The sequence below is a fragment of the Salmo salar genome, chromosome 08 (genome assembly GCF_965601325.2).
Source record: "Salmo salar chromosome 08, fSalSal1, whole genome shotgun sequence".
Taxonomy (NCBI): domain Eukaryota; kingdom Metazoa; phylum Chordata; class Actinopteri; order Salmoniformes; family Salmonidae; genus Salmo; species Salmo salar.
The window spans coordinates 26,544,965-26,562,402 of record NC_138298.1 but is presented as its reverse complement, the minus strand read 5'-3'; the positions used below and the strand labels follow the sequence as shown (position 1 = coordinate 26,562,402).

Below are 17,438 nucleotides of genomic sequence, written 5' to 3'. Positions count from 1 at the left end.
GGAGAGGGGGACGGATGGAGGGAGGGGGGCTGGGGGGGGTAGATCCAGACGGTTACCTGCTGAAAGACGTCCGCCCCCTCATCATAGTCCACCACGGTGAAGAAGAGTTTGTTAGAGAAAGCTGAGGAGTAGCGCCAGGAGTTAGCCAGCACCTGGTACTCCTCGTTAGCTTGTCTGTTAAAAAGACGGGGGAGAGAGAGAGGAAGAGAGAGAAAGAAAGAAAGAGAGAGAGAGAAAAGGGAGAAAGAAAGAGGGAGAGAAAAAGAAAGAAAATAGAGAGAGAGAGGGAACGGGAGAGAAAATAGAGTTGAAAAGAGGAGAGGAAGACAGAGGGGCAGAGGCAAAGGCAAAAGGGAAATTGAACAAGAGGGAGCAAACGAGAGGGAGAGAAAGAGGGAAGAAGAAACAGATGAGTAAATGCTGGTGATGATCATGGCCACTTTGGCTTGAGGAGGCAGTTGGAAGAGACGGACGAGAGAGAGAGAGAGAGAGAGAGAGAGAGAGAGAGAGAGAGAGAGAGAGAGAGAGAGATACTCATGCCACATGTTCCTCCCCAGAGAGAAGGATAACGACGCCATGCCGTGAAAACGAGCGTCTGAGAAGATCGTCGCTACAGCTCTAATTACTGCTGCTCTATCCCGTCCTGGACAGACGAGGAAAACATCACGACAAACCACCATCTCTCTACCCATCGCTTTCCTTTTAACTCTGGCGATGCTGCCACTTCTTATGCCCGTCGCAGTTCCCCTACACTGGCATGTCAGGGAAAACGATAACAAACAAATGTGCCAATTAGAGGGGAAATTACGGCAGACATTTTGCAAATTGAGCCATAGCCACTCAACCTGTCACGGGTAAATACAGACAGCGGTGGACCCGCCAGGTCTGTCACAGTGGCGGCTAAAAAGCTGAAAATTAATGTACAGCAAACCTCTTTATATAATGTGACGTAATAGAGTTGAAAGTTGGGCTACAAAATTCCTGAAGCGTGCAATAAATTCCCTGGTTACCTGCTTATTCCCTCCTGTTTCCGGGAATTCTCCAAGCGGGATACCGGGAAAACCAGGGAATGTATTGAAAGTTCCAGGAATTTTGCAACCCTAGTTAAAAGTACACTTAAAACTAGTGGAAAGAGAGTTTGGGCCTGTAGAAGTCTTGAAGCTTCATGGCACACATTTAGAGCTCAAATAACCTCCTAAAAGTATGTTTACTCCAGATGTCTTCGTAAAGTCGCAGCGCCAACGTCTGGTGACAACTTTAATGTCCTCTGACAACTTTAATGTCCTCTGCCACACGTTACAGTACATGAATTAACAAACGGGACAACAAAAAAAGCATGAATAAAACAAGTAACAAAACACTCATTTCTGTTGGGAATTAAACACAAGTGCCATAAATTGCATGTCGACTTGCATCAATGTTGCATTGCCTTCATGTACTATTCATGGTCCTACATAAGTGATATGGTTTGTAGTGTTCCGCGCTCTGCGCTGCTCCACGTATAGTGTGTCTCTTCAGAGAGCATTGTGATTGGATGCTCTTTTGGTGATAAAAGTCTGTAAACAATTAGTAGTACCGTCATTAAATGGTACCGTCATTGGAGAGAGGGAGAGAGAGAGTGCATGAGGAACTGAGATGGAGAGAAGGAAACAAACAAAGAGAGAGTGGTATAGAAAAGAGAGCGAGAAGAATGAAAGAAAGAGTGATGGCAGTGCGAGGACCCCAGGGCGATTAGCAGTCCCTCCCGGTGCCCGTCTCTACTTTGAACTCCAGCGGGGCGGGGGGGGGGGGGTCACAACCCAAAATGTGTCTTGTGCGCTAGCGACGCGATGGTATCGTTTATGGAAATGGTCCGTCCCAATTGCGAAGCAGAGAGAGCTGGCGCGTGACATTAACTAATGTGCTTCGGAGTGACATCCTCAAATTCCTTGTTAAGATGAATCATTTTAATATAAATGGATAAATAAATGCATACGTCGAGGTTGGCCCTGCCGTCGTCGAGAGCCGGAAGAGAGGGCGAGAGAAAAACAAAAAACAAGAGGAACAGAGAGAGAGAGATAAATAATTAAGTGATTTGAGTCGACAGCAGATGATTAAAAAAGCATTATGGGTCACGGGGAACAGAGAGGATGATGGGAGTGGGAAAGGTCAGTGTGGATTAAATTAACTTCCTCTATTTCCGTAATACACATGATTATTCCCTGGTTGGCGTCATCTTTATTCAATGAAGCGAACGGCTGGGTTCTCCGTGTGAAGGCTCCTTGAGGAGAGAAACTGGGCCCCAAAACGGAGATCTAGACTTAACACACTGGCTGTTATGTAGAGTAGATCACTGTCTGGAGGTCATCACCAGAGGTCAACAGGTCATGTTGACTGTCATCTATTTCAATGCCAAAAATAGATCTAGACTGAACAGACTTGCAGGTTGATGGACCATCACCGGAGGTCAAAAGGACATGATGACTTCAGCCTATGTCCTTGTCTTTAAACCCCCGAATCCCCAAACGTAGATCTAGACTGAATAGACTGACTGTTCTGTAGAGTTGTTGATGGGTCATCACTAGAGGTCAAATGGTCATCATACTTTTTTTTAAATTCTGTTTTGTCTCTTTCATCAACTGTATGATTGATTTGTATTATCTTGTATTGGCTGATTGGGCCGAGGTGGAAAAGTCCAATCCTGAAGGGCTGCTGTGTGTGTATCATTTTGTTCCAAATAATCAAATAAATCTGTTTTATTGTCACACACACCAGATAGGTGCAGTGACGTGTGTTGTTTTACAGGGTCAGCCATAGAAGTGCAGCGCCCCTGGATCAAACTATCATCAACATGTCATTCACCTTGTCGGCTCGGGTATTCTAACCAGCCATCTTTGGGTTACAGGCACAACCCTCTGACCGCTAGGCTACCTGCTGCATACCTGATTCAAATAAACAGCTCATCCTGATCTTCAAATCAAATCACTATTTACTTCAAGTGTATTTCACCAGGTCTCAACACACTGGGCTGGAGCAAAAACCTGCAAAAACTGTACACGGTGCTGTGTAGTATAGCGCCTCCTGTCTGTGGTCGCGTGGCGGAGCGGAGGGGTTCCATACCTGCAGACGGAGCACTGCCTCTGCGGCTGCAGCGCGGTGAACATCACGATGACCGAGTAGTTCCGGGGCGGGGCCTTGACGAACCTCCGGAACTTATCGCCGTTCATCCGGATCACGGAACGCCTGGAGCTCCACTCCATCATCTGTTCCACCTTCTCCACCAACATGTTCTGGAAAACCAGGGAAACCAGGGATGGAGAGGGAGGACGAGAGGAGGGAGGAAGGAGGACGAGAGGAGGGAGGAAGACGGAAAGGGAAAAGGAGGGAAGAAGAGTGAAAGGGAAGGGAAAAGGAGGGAAGGAAGGAGGAAGAGTGAAAGGGAACGGGAAAGGAGGGAAGGAAGGAGGAAGAGTGAAAGGGAACGGGAAAGGAGGGAAGGAAGGGTGAAAGGGAAGGGAAAAGGAGGGAAGGAAGGAGGAAGAGTGAAAGGGAAGGGAAAGGAGGGAAGGAAGGGTGAAAGGGAAGGGAAAAGGAGGGAAGGAAGGAGGAAGAGTGAAAGGGAAGGGAAAGGAGGGAAGGAAGGAGGAAGAGTGAAAGGGAACGGGAAAGGAAGGAGGAAGAGTGAAAGGGAAGGGAAAGGAGGGAAGGAAGAGTGAAAGGGAACGGGAAAGGAGGGAAGGAAGGAGGAAGAGTGAAAGGGAACGGGAAAGGAGGGAAGGAAGGAGGAAGAGTGAAAGGGAACGGGAAAGGAGGGAAGGAAGGAGGAAGAGTGAAAGGGAACGGGAAAGGAGGGAGGAAGGAGGAAGAGTGAAAGGGAACGGGAAAGGAGGGAGGAAGGGTGAAAGAGAGAGGGAAGGGAAAGGAGGGAAGGAAGGAGGAAGAGTGAAAGGGAACGGGAAAGGAGGGAAGGAAGGAGGAAGAGTGAAAGGGAACGGGAAAGGAGGGAGGAAGGAGGAAGAGTGAAAGGGAACGGGAAAGGAGGGAGGAAGGAGGAAGAGTGAAAGGGAACGGGAAAGGAGGGAGGAAGGAGGAAGAGTGAAAGGGAACGGGAAAGGAGGGAGGAAGGAGGAAGAGTGAAAGGGAACGGGAAAGGAGGGAGGAAGGGTGAAAGAGACAGGGAAGGGAAAACAGGAGAAACCATTATGACCAGGTATTAAACTAGGTGTCAACCAGGAAATAATTGGTGTTTTCTAGAATGAATGAGTCACACACACACACACACACGAATCTCAAGAGGGGGTGCTATCAAACGTTGTGATGTGTGACAGCCATTGTGCTGTACAACTCTCCCCCGGAAGAATTTTTTGTTGTTGTTGAACATCTACACGTTCAATGGTATGCCTACAGAAAAGGGTATGCCTACACAAAAGGGTATGCCTACACAAAAGGGCATTGTGGTAGAGGTCAAAAACGTTGATAAACTATTTCGCGGCCTGGCTCTCATTTGAAGTTTTATTCATGTGCACTGAATACGAGCTCTGAACAGAAGCATCGTAACTAACAACTTAGGCTAGTGTTAAGAGTCAAGAAACTCATCGTAAAAGTCAAAAAAAAAAAACATTGAATAACTCGTGGCATCGGTCTCGTTCGAAGTCTCATTCACTCCGCTCACAACGGCCAGCAACTCAAGGCCAAACAGTTCCAAATTCACACGGGGAGATTACAGCTGCTTCTTTTTCAACACTTCTCTTCAGAGTTATGTAGCAATAGACTTTCTGCTGTCGCCATGACAACAGCCAGCCAATGTCCTGCACCGCTAACTGGATAGTTACTGTATAATGCAGAGGGACAGTATTGAACTGTCCAACATGTCCAGAAGACTTCCTGACAGGTATAATGGTAGGGTATCAGTGAGACATGGCAGCCCTCAGCAACTGCTCGGCAGAAGTTTGAACAAGATTGATATCACTGGTGTCTAGACAAGAAGTGCTCTTCAACCCTAAAACCAGACTCTGTAGACAGCCTAATACTTAACCTCCTGGTCTCTTATGAGTGTGTTTGTGTGTGTGTGTGTGTGTGTGTGTGTGTGTGTGTGTGTCACACGTCCATGTCACCGCCTGTCTGTAACGGCACATTCAATTATAGCATCAGTGTTGCAGAAAGACATCTAGGACTCTCTCCTTCTCTCCTTCCTCTCCTCTTTCTCCCCCCTCTCCTCTTTTAATTTGTATCTCCACCTCTCTCTCTCCTACCCTTCTTTACTCTGTCTCGCCTGTCTCGCTCTCTCTCCTATCCTTCTTTACTCTGTCACTCCTCCTCTCTCTCTCTCCCCCTCTCATTCTTCACTGTGTCTCCTCCTCCCCCTCTCCCCCTCTCCTTCTTTACTCTGTCTCTCCTCCGCTCGCTCTCCCTCTCTCCTCTGTATCTCCTCCTCTCCCCTTTACTCTGTCTCTCCTCCCCTCTACTCTCTCTCCTCCTCTCTCTCTCTCTCCCCTCTCCCCCTTTACTCTGTCTCTCTCTCCTCCTCTCCCCTCCTCTCTCTCCCCCCTCTCCCCCTTTACTCTCTCTCCTCCTCTCTCTCTCTCCCCTCTCCCCCTTTACTCTGTCTCTCCTCCTCTCTCTCCCCTCTCCCCCTTTACTCTCTCTCCTCCTCTCTCTCTCTCCCCTCTCCCCCTTTACTCTGTCTCTCCTCCTCTCTCTCCCCCCTCTCCCCTTTACTCTGTCTCTCCTCCTCTCTCTCCCCCCTCTCTCTCTCTAACAGCAGATGAGGGCTGTCATCAATGTTTATGTATTTATTTCCTGATTTAAATGGTTTCTATTAATCCTCATCAAATGGACACGTCAAGAGAGGGAGGGATCAGAGGGCGAGCGGCGAAGTCGCTGAATAATTTAACGGTTGGATTTTGTAGGAGTCCAAAGTTGACAAAAAGGACTGAGACTGACTGTCTTAGTGAGTGTGAGGCTAAATGAAAGATCTTTTGCTGGGAGGGTGAAAGGTTTCTGACAGGCTAGGATGTTTGATACAGTAGGGGGCAAAGACACAGAGACAACCCTGCATCGAGACAACCCTGCATCGAGACAACCCTGCATCGAGACAACCCTGCATCGAGACAACCCTGCATCGAGACACAACATGCCATTATTGTGCATGGATGGATGCATGTCTCAGTGTGTGAGAGAGAAAGCTTGGCAGTCTTCCCTTGTGGAGCAGAGCGACAGGTTCCCTCCACTGCCTCCCCCCCATAGGAGGCCCTGTCAGGCCTGCTGCCAATCACACACAGCGCTAATGATGCACCGGTCAACACACACACACACACAACATGAGCGATGGAAGGCGGGATGGAGGTAGAAAAGAGTTGTACAAAGGCACTGGAGAGGAAAGATGGAGGGAGTGAGAATAGGAGAGAGAGAGAGAGAGGAGAGAGAGAGAGAGGGGGGATGGCAGAAGATGAGAACCAGAGGGATCAAATGAAAGACAGAAAGAGAGAGAGAGAAACAAAATAAGAGAGGAGTGGATAGAGTGGGCGAGAGAGAGCAAAAGATAAAATGAGGTGGGAGAAGTAGGGAGAGAGAGAGAATAAAGAAAGAAAGATGGAGGAGGAGGAAACACTGCACAAACAACAAAGAAGACCAGCCAATGTCAGCAGCTTCTATCAAATTGAATCAAGTCTAGTTCTAACCATGCAGCCATTAAATAAAACTGTTTTGGCCACAAGGGGCAGTATCCTCCACCAAAACCATCACAAGGTGATACCTCTCTCTCTTCCCCTGTCTGACAGGCACAGACTAAACAACCTTCATTCACCCCCACAGCAATGTCTCTGCAGTGTCTCAGTTCACACACACTCTCACACACACTCTCACATTCTCACTCACACACACTCTCACATTCTCACTCACACACACTCTCACACTCACACGCTCACAAACACACGCTCACAAACACACGCTCACAAACACACGCTCACAAACACACTCACACAAACACACGCTCACAAACACACGCTCACAAACACACGCTCACAAACACACACCTTCACCAGGTGGCTGGTGAACTAAAGTGACGTGTCGGAAGACTGTTGACAGCTTGATCCCTGGTGAGCGTTCGCTTCACGGAGACGAAGCACATCGCCATTTCCTCCGTCGGAAGTGTCGCCTCCCTCACACACTCTCAGAAGTATGAGCGGGCGCACACACACATTGTGTACTCATGGGATAGCTCTAAGACTTGGTATCAGTGGGTAGTGTATCCTGGCAGCACTCACTGCCAAGGTACCTCGTTGGTACAGCAAGCATCTGGTATCTCACTGGCATTTAGCCATTTTCAATATTTGAACAGACATGTAAATATGTCACCGATAAATAACAAATCCTAGAATTAGAAAGAAATGTGGTATTTTTCCACAGACAATCACATCCCATCAGATGAAGATCTCACCGCCCAGAAATCAGCCCATCTAGTGAACATGGTCAACATAACCGACCTACATCTAGTGAACATGGTCAACATAACCGACCTACATCTAGTGAACATGGTCAACATAACCGACCTACATCTAGTGAACATGGTCAACATAACCGACCTACACCTAGTGAACATGGTCAACATAACCGACCTACACCTAGTGAACATGGTCAACATAACCGACCTACATCTAGTGAACATGGTCAACATAACCGACCTACATCTAGTGAACATGGTCAACATAACCGACCTACATCTAGTGAACATGGTCAACATAACCGACCTACATCTTGTGAACATGGTCAACATAACCGACCTACATCTAGTGAACATGGTCAACATAACCGACCTACATCTAGTGAACATGGTCAACATAACCAACCTACACCTAGTGAACATGGTCAACATAACCGACCTACATCTAGTGAACATGGTCAACATAACCGACCTACATCTAGTGAACATGGTCAACATAACCGACCTACATCTAGTGAACATGGTCAACATAACCGACCTACATCTAGTGAACATGGTCAACATAACCGACCTACATCTAGTGAACATGGTCAACATAACCGACCTACATCTAGTGAACATGGTCAACATAACCGACCTACATCTAGTGAACATGGTCAACATAACCGACCTACATCTAGTGAACATGGTCAACATAACCGGCCTACATCTAGTGAACATGGTCAACATAACCGACCTACATCTAATGAACATGGTCAACATAACCGACCTACATCTAGTGAACATGGTCAACATAACCGACCTACATCTAGTGAACATGGTCAACATAACCGACCTACATCTAGTGAACATGGTCAACATAACCGACCTACATCTAGTGAACATGGTCAACATAACCGACCTACATCTAGTGAACATGGTCAACATAACCGACCTACATCTAGTGAACATGGTCAACATAACCGACCTACATCTAGTGAACATGGTCAACATAACCGGCCTACATCTAGTGAACATGGTCAACATAACCGACCTACATCTAGTGAACATGGTCAACATAACCGACCTACATCTAGTGAACATGGTCAACATAACCGACCTACATCTAGTGAACATGGTCAACATAACCGACCTACATCTAGTGAACATGGTCAACATAACCGGCCTACATCTAGTGAACATGGTCAACATAACCGACCTACATCTAATGAACATGGTCAACATAACCGACCTACATCTAGTGAACATGGTCAACATAACCGACCTACATCTAGTGAACATGGTCAACATAACGACCTACATCTAGTGAACATGGTCAACATAACCGACCTACATCTAGTGAACATGGTCAACATAACCAACCTACACCTCCAGATAAACACTCTACATGGTCAACATAACGACCTACACCTCCAGATTAACACTCTACATGGTCAACATAACGACCTACACCTCCAGATTAACACTCTACATGGTCAACATAACGACCTACACCTCCAGATTAACACTCTACATGGTCCACATAACGACCTACACCTCCAGATTAACACTCTACATGGTCAACATAACGACCTACACCTCCAGATTAACACTCTACATGGTCAACATAACGACCTACACCTCCAGATTAACACTCTACATGGTCCACATAACGACCTACACCTCCAGATTAACACTCTACATGGTCAACATAACGACCTACACCTCCAGATAAACACTCTACATGGTCAACATAACGACCTACACCTCCAGATAAACACTCTACATGGTCAACATAACAACCTACACCTCCAGATAAACACTCTACATGGTCAACATAACGACCTACACCTCCAGATAAACACTCTACATGGTCAACATAACAACCTACACCTCCAGATTAACACTCTACATGGTCAACATAACGACCTACACCTCCAGATTAACACTCTACATGGTCAACATAACGACCTACACCTCCAGATAAACACTCTACATGGTCAACATAACGACCTACACCTCCAGATAAACACTCTACATGGTCAACATAACAACCTACACCTCCAGATAAACACTCTACATGGTCAACATAACGACCAACACCTCCAGATTAACACTCTACATGGTCAACATAACAACCTACACCTCCAGATTAACACTCTACATGGTCAACATAACAACCTACACCTCCAGATAAACACTCTACATGGTCAACATAACGACCTACACCTCCAGATTAACACTCTACATGGTCAACATAACGACCTACACCTCCAGATTAACACTCTACATGGTCAACATAACGACCTACACCTCCAGATTAAGACTCTACATGGTCAACATAACGACCTACACCTCCAGATTAACACTCTACATGGTCAACATAACGACCTACACCTCCAGATAAACACTCTACATGGTCAACATAACGACCTACACCTCCAGATTAACACTCTACATGGTCAACATAACGACCTACACCTCCAGATTAACACTCTACATGGTCAACATAACGACCTACACCTCCAGATTAACACTCTACATGGTCAACATAACGAACTACACCTCCAGATTAACACTCTACATGGTCAACATAACGACCTACACCTCCAGATTAACACTCTACATGGTCAACATAACAACCTACACCTCCAGATTAACACTCTACATGGTCAACATAACAACCTACACCTCCAGATTAACACTCTACATGGTCAACATAACGACCTACACCTCCAGATTAACACTCTACATGGTCAACATAACGACCTACACCTCCAGATTAACACTCTACATGGTCAACATAATGACCTACACCTCCAGATTAACACTCTACATGGTCAACATAACAACCTACACCTCCAGATTAACACTCTACATGGTCAACATAACGACCTACACCTCCAGATTAACACTCTACATGGTCAACATAACGACCTACACCTCCAGATTAACACTCTACATGGTCAACATAACGAACTACACCTCCAGATAAACACTCTACATGGTCAACATAACGACCTACACCTCCAGATAAACACTCTACATGGTCAACATAACGACCTACACCTCCAGATAAACACTCTACATGGTCAACATAACGACCTACACCTCCAGATTAACACTCTACATGGTCAACATAACGAACTACACCTCCAGATAAACACTCTACATGGTCAACATAACGACCTACATCTAATGAACATGGTCAACATAACGACCTACACATCCATATAAACATTGTCTAAACACTCTACATTGTCTCTTCATTATAAACAACATTAACCATTACTGCTAACAACATGTCCTCTCTTCATCTGTTTTGGCAACATAGGGCAGTTAGTGAATCATGGACCAGTGTGTGTTTACAGCATATGTTCTGTTCTGCTCCAGTGGCCTGTGTATTCTGCGTGTGTGTGCGCGTGTGTGTGTGTGTGTGTGTGTGTGTGTGTGTGTGTGTGTGTGTGTGTGTGTGTGTATATTTCTGTTAGTATGTGTATATTTCTGTTAGTGTGTATGTGTATATTTCTGTTAGTGTGTATGTGTATATTTCTGTAAGTGTGCATTTCTGTTCGCCCACCTCCCTGTTGACGCTTGGTGAATTTGAAGCCCTGACTCCCCCTCAGGCCTCAGGTCAGATGTTCCAGGCTTAGAGGCTACTGTTTCTGGACTGCAGACACTGCAGTGGACTGAATCTTTAGTAACCCTCTCTCGACTCAAACATGTATTATGTTGTTGAGGAGGGAGGGAGAGGAAACGAGGTGAGGGCAGGGAGGTATATGAGAAGGTGTGGGCTTTTTCCTGTTTCCTGTTTCCGGTCACAACTTGCAGACTTGTTTACGCTGCTGTGCGTTTTTGTTGCCGATCTTACTTTGATACCTGACGGTTTTTTACTTTTTCATTACCGTATATTTTTACTTTTTCCCTCACTCAACTTTTTTCATTCAACTTTTTCACCCCGGAGGTTTTATCTGGACATGGTTCGTCAGGACTTCAAACAGCCGAAGCTAAGTAACATTAACATGATGCCTTCTAATTGCAGTCGTTGTACTTATAATATACAGGAGAACGATCGCCTTACGGCAAGGATAGCTGTGCTGCAAGCCCAGCTTCAGACGCGATCGTTAGGCAAGGGTAATTTCAGTGTAGGAAAGGATGAAACAGCGTCTGTGCCACCAGTAAGTACAGATAGTAACGTTAGTATAAACCCCCTCGCACGGTCCCCGCAGCCGGACATCTTTCTCATGGCTTCTGGAGGGAAACGCTGTAGGAATGCTCAACCGGTGTCGCTTATTCAGCCGACAGAAACTTTCAACCGGTTCTCCCCATTAAGCGAGTCGGAGTCGGAGGCCGAGACTTCTCTGGTCTCTACTCCTCCCGTTGTGGGGTCTGAGACGCCGACGGCTCCCACCATTAGCTCTGACAAATTGAAAACCCTAGTCATTGGCGACTCCATTACCCGCAGTATTAGACTTAAAACTAATCATCCAGCGATCATACACTGTTTACCAGGGGGCAGGGCTACCGACGTTAAGGCTAATCTAAAGACGGTGCTGGCTAAAGCTAAAACTGGCGAGTGTAGAGAGTATAGAGATATTGTTATCCACGTCGGCACCAACGATGTTAGGATGAAACAGTCAGAGGTCACCAAGCGCAACATAGCTTCAGCGTGTAAATCAGCTAGAAAGATGTGTCGGCATCGATTAATTGTCTCTGGCCCCCTCCCAGTTAGGGGGAGTGATGAGCTCTACAGCAGAGTCTCACAACTCAATCGCTGGTTGAAAACTGTTTTCTGCCCCTCCCAAAAGATAGAATTTGTAGATAATTGGCCCTCTTTCTGGGACTCACCCACAAACAGGACCAAGCCTGGCCTGTTGAGGAGTGACGGACTCCATCCTAGCTGGAGGGGTGCTCTCATCTTATCTACGAACATAGACAGGGCTCTAACTCCTCTAGCTCCACAATGAAATAGGGTGCAGGCCAGGCAGCAGGCTGTTAGCCAGCCTGCCAGCTTAGTGGAGTCTGCCACTAGCACAGTCAGTGTAGTCAGCTCAGCTTTCCCCATTGAGACCGTGTCTGTGCCTCGATCTAGGTTGGGCAAAATTAAAAATGGCGGTGTTCGCTTTAGCAATCTCACTAGTATAAAGACCTCCTCCATTCCTGCCATTATTGAAAGAGATTGTGATACCTCACATCTCAAAATTGGGTTACTTAATGTTAGATCCCTCACTTCCAAGGCAGTTATAGTCAATGAACTAATCACTGATAATAATCTTGATGTGATTGGCCTGACTGAAACATGGCTTAAGCCTGATGAATTTACTGTGTTAAATGAGGCCTCACCCCCAGGTTACATTAGTGACCATACCCCCCGTGCATCCGGCAAAGGCGGAGGTGTTGCTAACATTTACGATAGCAAATTTCAATTTACAAAAAAAAAAACAACAATGACGTTTTCGTCTTTTGAGCTTCTAGTCATGAAATCTATGCAGCCTACTCACTCACTTTTTATAGCTACTGTTTATAGGCCTCCTGGGCCATATGCAGTGTTCCTCACTGAGTTCCCTGAATTCCTATCGGATCTTGTAGTCATAGCAGATAATATTCTAATTTTTGGTGACTTTAACATTCACATGGAAAAGTCCACAGACCCACTCCAAAAGGCTTTCGGAGCCATCATCGACTCAGTGGGTTTTGTCCAACATGTCTCTGGACCTACTCACTGCCACAGTCATACTCTGGACCTAGTTTTGTCCCATGGAATAAATGTTGTGGATCTAAATGTTTTTCCTCATAATCCTGGACTATCGGACCACCATTTTATTACGTTTGCAATTGCAACAAATAATCTGCTCAGACCCCAACCAAGGAGCATTAAAAGTCGTGCTATAAATTCTCAGACAACCCAAAGATTCCTTGATGCCCTTCCAGACTGCCTCTGCCTACCCAAGGACGTCAGAGGACAAAAATCAGTTAACCACCTAACCGAGGAACTCAATTTAACCTTGCGCAATACCCTAGATGCAGTTGCACCCCTAAAAACTAAAAACATCTGTCATAAGAAACTAGCTCCCTGGTATACAGAAAATACACGAGCTCTGAAGCAAGCTTCCAGAAAATTGGAACGGAAATGGCGCCACACCAAACTGGAAGTCTTCCGACTAGCTTGGAAAGACAGTACCGTGCAGTATCGAAGAGCCCTTACTGCTGCTCGATCATCCTATTTTTCCAACTTAATTGAGGAAAATAAGAACAATCCGAAATTTCTTTTTGATACTGTCGCAAAGCTAACTAAAAAGCAGCCTTCGCAAATGGAGGATGGCTTTCACTTCAGCAGTAATAAATTTATGAACTTCTTTGAGGAAAAGATCATGATCATTAGAAAGCAAATTACAGACTCCTCTTTAAATCTGGGTATTCCTCCAAAGCTCCATTGTCCTGAGTCTGCACAACTCTGCCAGGACCTAGGATCAAGGGAGATACTAAAGTGTTTTAGTACTATATCTCTTGACGCAATGATGAAAATAATCATGGCCTCCAAACCCTCAAGCTGCATACTGGACCCTATTCCAACTAAACTACTGAAAGAGCTGCTTCCTGTGCTTGGCCCTCCTATGTTGAACATAATAAACAGCTCTCTATCCACCGGATGTGTACCAAGCTCACTAAAAGTGGCAGTAATAAAGCCTCTCTTGAAAAAGCCGAATCTTGATCCAGAAATTATAAAAAACTATCGGCCTATATCGAATCTTCCATTCCTCTCCAAAATTTTAGAAAAAGCTGTTGCACAGCAACTGACTGCCTTCCTGAAGACAAACAATGTATACGAAACGCTTCAGTCTGGTTTTAGACCCCATCATAGCACTGAGACTGCACTTGTGAAGGTGGTAAATGACCTTTTAATGACATCAGACCGAGGCTCTGCATCTGTCCTCGTGCTCCTAGATCTTAGTGCCGCTTTTGATACCATCGATCACCACATTCTTTTGGAGAGATTGGAAACCCAAATTGGTCTACATGGACAAGTTCTGGCCTGGTTTAGATCTTATCTGTCGGAAAGATATCAGTTTGTCTCTGTGAATGGTTTGTCCTCTGACAAATCAATTGTAAATTTCGGTGTTCCTCAAGGTTCCGTTTTAGGACCACTATTGTTTTCACTATATATTTTACCTCTTGGGGATGTCATTCGAAAACATAATGTTAAATTTCACTGCTATGCAGACGACACACAGCTGTACATTTCAATGAAACATGGTGAAGCCCCAAAATTGCCCTCGCTAGAAGCCTGTGTTTCAGACATAAAGAAGTGGATGGCTGCAAACTTTCTACTTTTAAACTCGGACAAAACAGAGATGCTTGTTCTAGGTCCCAAGAAACAAAGAGATCTTCTGTTGAATCTGACAATTAATCTGGATGGTTGTACAGTCGTCTCAAATAAAACTGTGAAGGACCTCGGCGTTACTCTGGACCCTGATCTCTCTTTTGAAGAACATATCAAGACTGTTTCAAGGACAGCTTTTTTCCATCTACGTAACATTGCAAAAATCAGAAATTTTCTGTCCAAAAATGACGCAGAAAAATTAATCCATGCTTTCGTTACTTCTAGGCTGGACTACTGCAATGCTCTACTTTCCGGCTACCCGGATAAAGCACTAAATAAACTTCAGTTAGTGCTAAATACGGCTGCTAGAATCCTGACTAGAACCAAAAAATTTGATCATATTACTCCAGTGTTAGCCTCCCTACACTGGCTTCCTGTTAAGGCAAGGGCTGATTTCAAGGTTTTACTGCTAACCTACAAAGCATTACATGGGCTTGCTCCTACCTATCTTTCCGATTTGGTCCTGCCGTACATACCTACACGTACGCTACGGTCACAAGACGCAGGCCTCCTAATTGTCCCTAGAATTTCTAAGCAAACGGCTGGAGGTAGGGCTTTCTCCTATAGAGCTCCATTTTTATGGAATGGTCTGCCTACCAATGTGAGAGACGCAGACTCAGTCTCAACCTTTAAGTCTTTACTGAAGACTTATCTCTTCAGTAGGTCCTATGATTAAGTATAGTCTGGCCCAGGAGTGTCAAGGTGAACGGAAAGGCTGGAGCAACGAACCGCCCTTGCTGTCTCTGCCTTGCCGGTTCCCCTCTTTCCACTGGGATTCTCTGCCTCTAACCCTTTTACAGAGGCTGAGTCACTGGCCTACTGGTGTTCTTCCATGCCGTCCATGGGAGGGGTGCGTCACTTGAGTGGGTTGAGTCACTGACGTGGTCTTCCTGTCTGGGTTGGCGCCCCCCCCCCCCCCTTGGGTTGTGCCATGGCGGAGATCGTTGTGGGCTATACTCGGCCTTGTCTTAGGACGGTAAGTTGGTGGTTGGAGACATCCCTCTAGTGGTGTGGGGGCTGTGCTTTGGCAAAGTGGGTGGGGTTATATCCTGCCTGTTTGGCCCTGTCCGGGGGTATCATCGGATGGGGCCACAGTGTCTTCTGATCCCTCCTGTCTCAGCCTCCAGTATTTATGCTGCAGTAGTTTATGTGTCGGGGGGCTAGGGTCAGTCTGTTACATCTGGAGTATTTCTCTTGTCTTATCCGGTGTCCTGTGTGTATTTAAATATGCTCTCTCTAATTCTCTCTTTCTCTCTTTCTGTCTTTCTCTCGGAGGACCTGAGCCCTAGGACCATGCCTCAGGACTACCTGGTATGATGACTCCTTGCTGTCCCCAGTCCACCTGGCCGTGCTGCTGCTCCAGTTTCAACTGTTCTGCCTGCGGCTATGGAACCCTGACCTGTTCACCGGACGTGCTTGTTGCACCCTCGACAACTACTATGATTATTATTATTTGACCATGCTGGTCATTTATGAACATTTTAACATTTTAACATTTTGACCATGTTCTGTTATAATATCCACCCTGCACAGCCAGAAGAGGACTGGCCACCCCTCATAGCCTGGTTCCTCTCTAGGTTTCTTCCTAGGTTTTTGGCCTTTCTAGGGAGTTTTTCCTAGGGAGTTTTTCCTAGCCACCGTGCTTCTTTCACATGCTTTGCTTGCTGTTTGGGGTTTTAGGCTGGGTTTCTGTACAGCACTTTGAGAATATCAGCTGATGTACGAAGGGCTATATAAAAATAAATTTGATTTGATTTGATTTGACAAGAGAAGGAGGGGGGAGAGAGAGAGAGAGAGATCTTTATTCCTTTGGAACTTTTGTGAGTGTGATGTTTAGTGTCCATTTTTTGTTTATTATCCATTTCAATTGCTTTGGCAATGTAAACATAATTTACCCATGCCAATAAAGCTCCTTAAATTGAATTGAGAGAGAGAGAGAGTCATACTGACTCTTAGGTAGCTAGTGGCTTCTCCAGAGAGGTCATAAAAGAAAGAGAGAGAGAAAAAAGAGGGAGAGAGAAAAAAAGAGAGGGAGGGAAAGCCAAACAGACTCACTGAAAGCCCTGACTGCATCATCCAGGACTCCTCGGGGCTCTTGAGTAGAAGAAACAATATAATATAATCTTGGATTTCTGACAGCAGGGAAGCCATTTTGTGTCAAACTGTGACTTGTAACTGCAACATACAAGAGCTAAAGTACTGCAACTGGTCCAGGGGCAAATCCGAAATGGCACCATATAGGAATATTATTAATAGCGTTCCCTAACACATGGCCAAAAGTGTTTCAGTTAATATATTGTAGGGAATGCCATTTGGGAGTTGGGACGAAGCCTAGGTCAATCCAAACTCTGGCCACTGTAAGGCCATCGACCTTCAAGGGTCAATGACATCCGATTCAAAGGTCACAAGGTCACTAAGCCCTGCCACTTTCCCCTCAAAATGAAACCTGAAAACCCAACAACACCCCTGCAGGGCTCACCATCGCCGGTCCCGTCCCCGTCGTTAACCTGGGAAGACGGGATTACAGGATGTCTAATTGGCGTTGCGGCGCTCATGACTGTAAAGCGTCGGGGTAACTGACTGTAGCCAAGAGATAAGGTTACCGGGACAATGCAGCATGCCGTCTCAGCGCCAGTCACAGCTCAGAGCCAGTAATCT

At 45.8% G+C, this 17,438-nt stretch overlaps 1 protein-coding gene across 3 annotated transcripts in view; it reads right to left on the bottom strand.

The window, feature by feature from the left end:
* Positions 1–17,438, bottom strand: part of tusc3 (dolichyl-diphosphooligosaccharide--protein glycosyltransferase subunit TUSC3) — a 102,691-nt gene that overhangs the window by 51,765 nt on the left and 33,488 nt on the right. For 2 of the 3 annotated variants that reach the window (XM_045722924.2, XM_082978496.1), the window contains exons 2-3: positions 3,100–3,269; positions 57–174 (exon numbers count right to left, since the gene is read on the bottom strand). In XM_045722924.2, coding sequence (XP_045578880.1) covers positions 57–174; positions 3,100–3,269 — 288 coding nt within the window. Of the gene's footprint in view, positions 1–56; positions 175–3,099; positions 3,270–17,438 lie in introns of those variants that run through there. The other variant, XM_082978497.1, reaches the window with a different exon arrangement.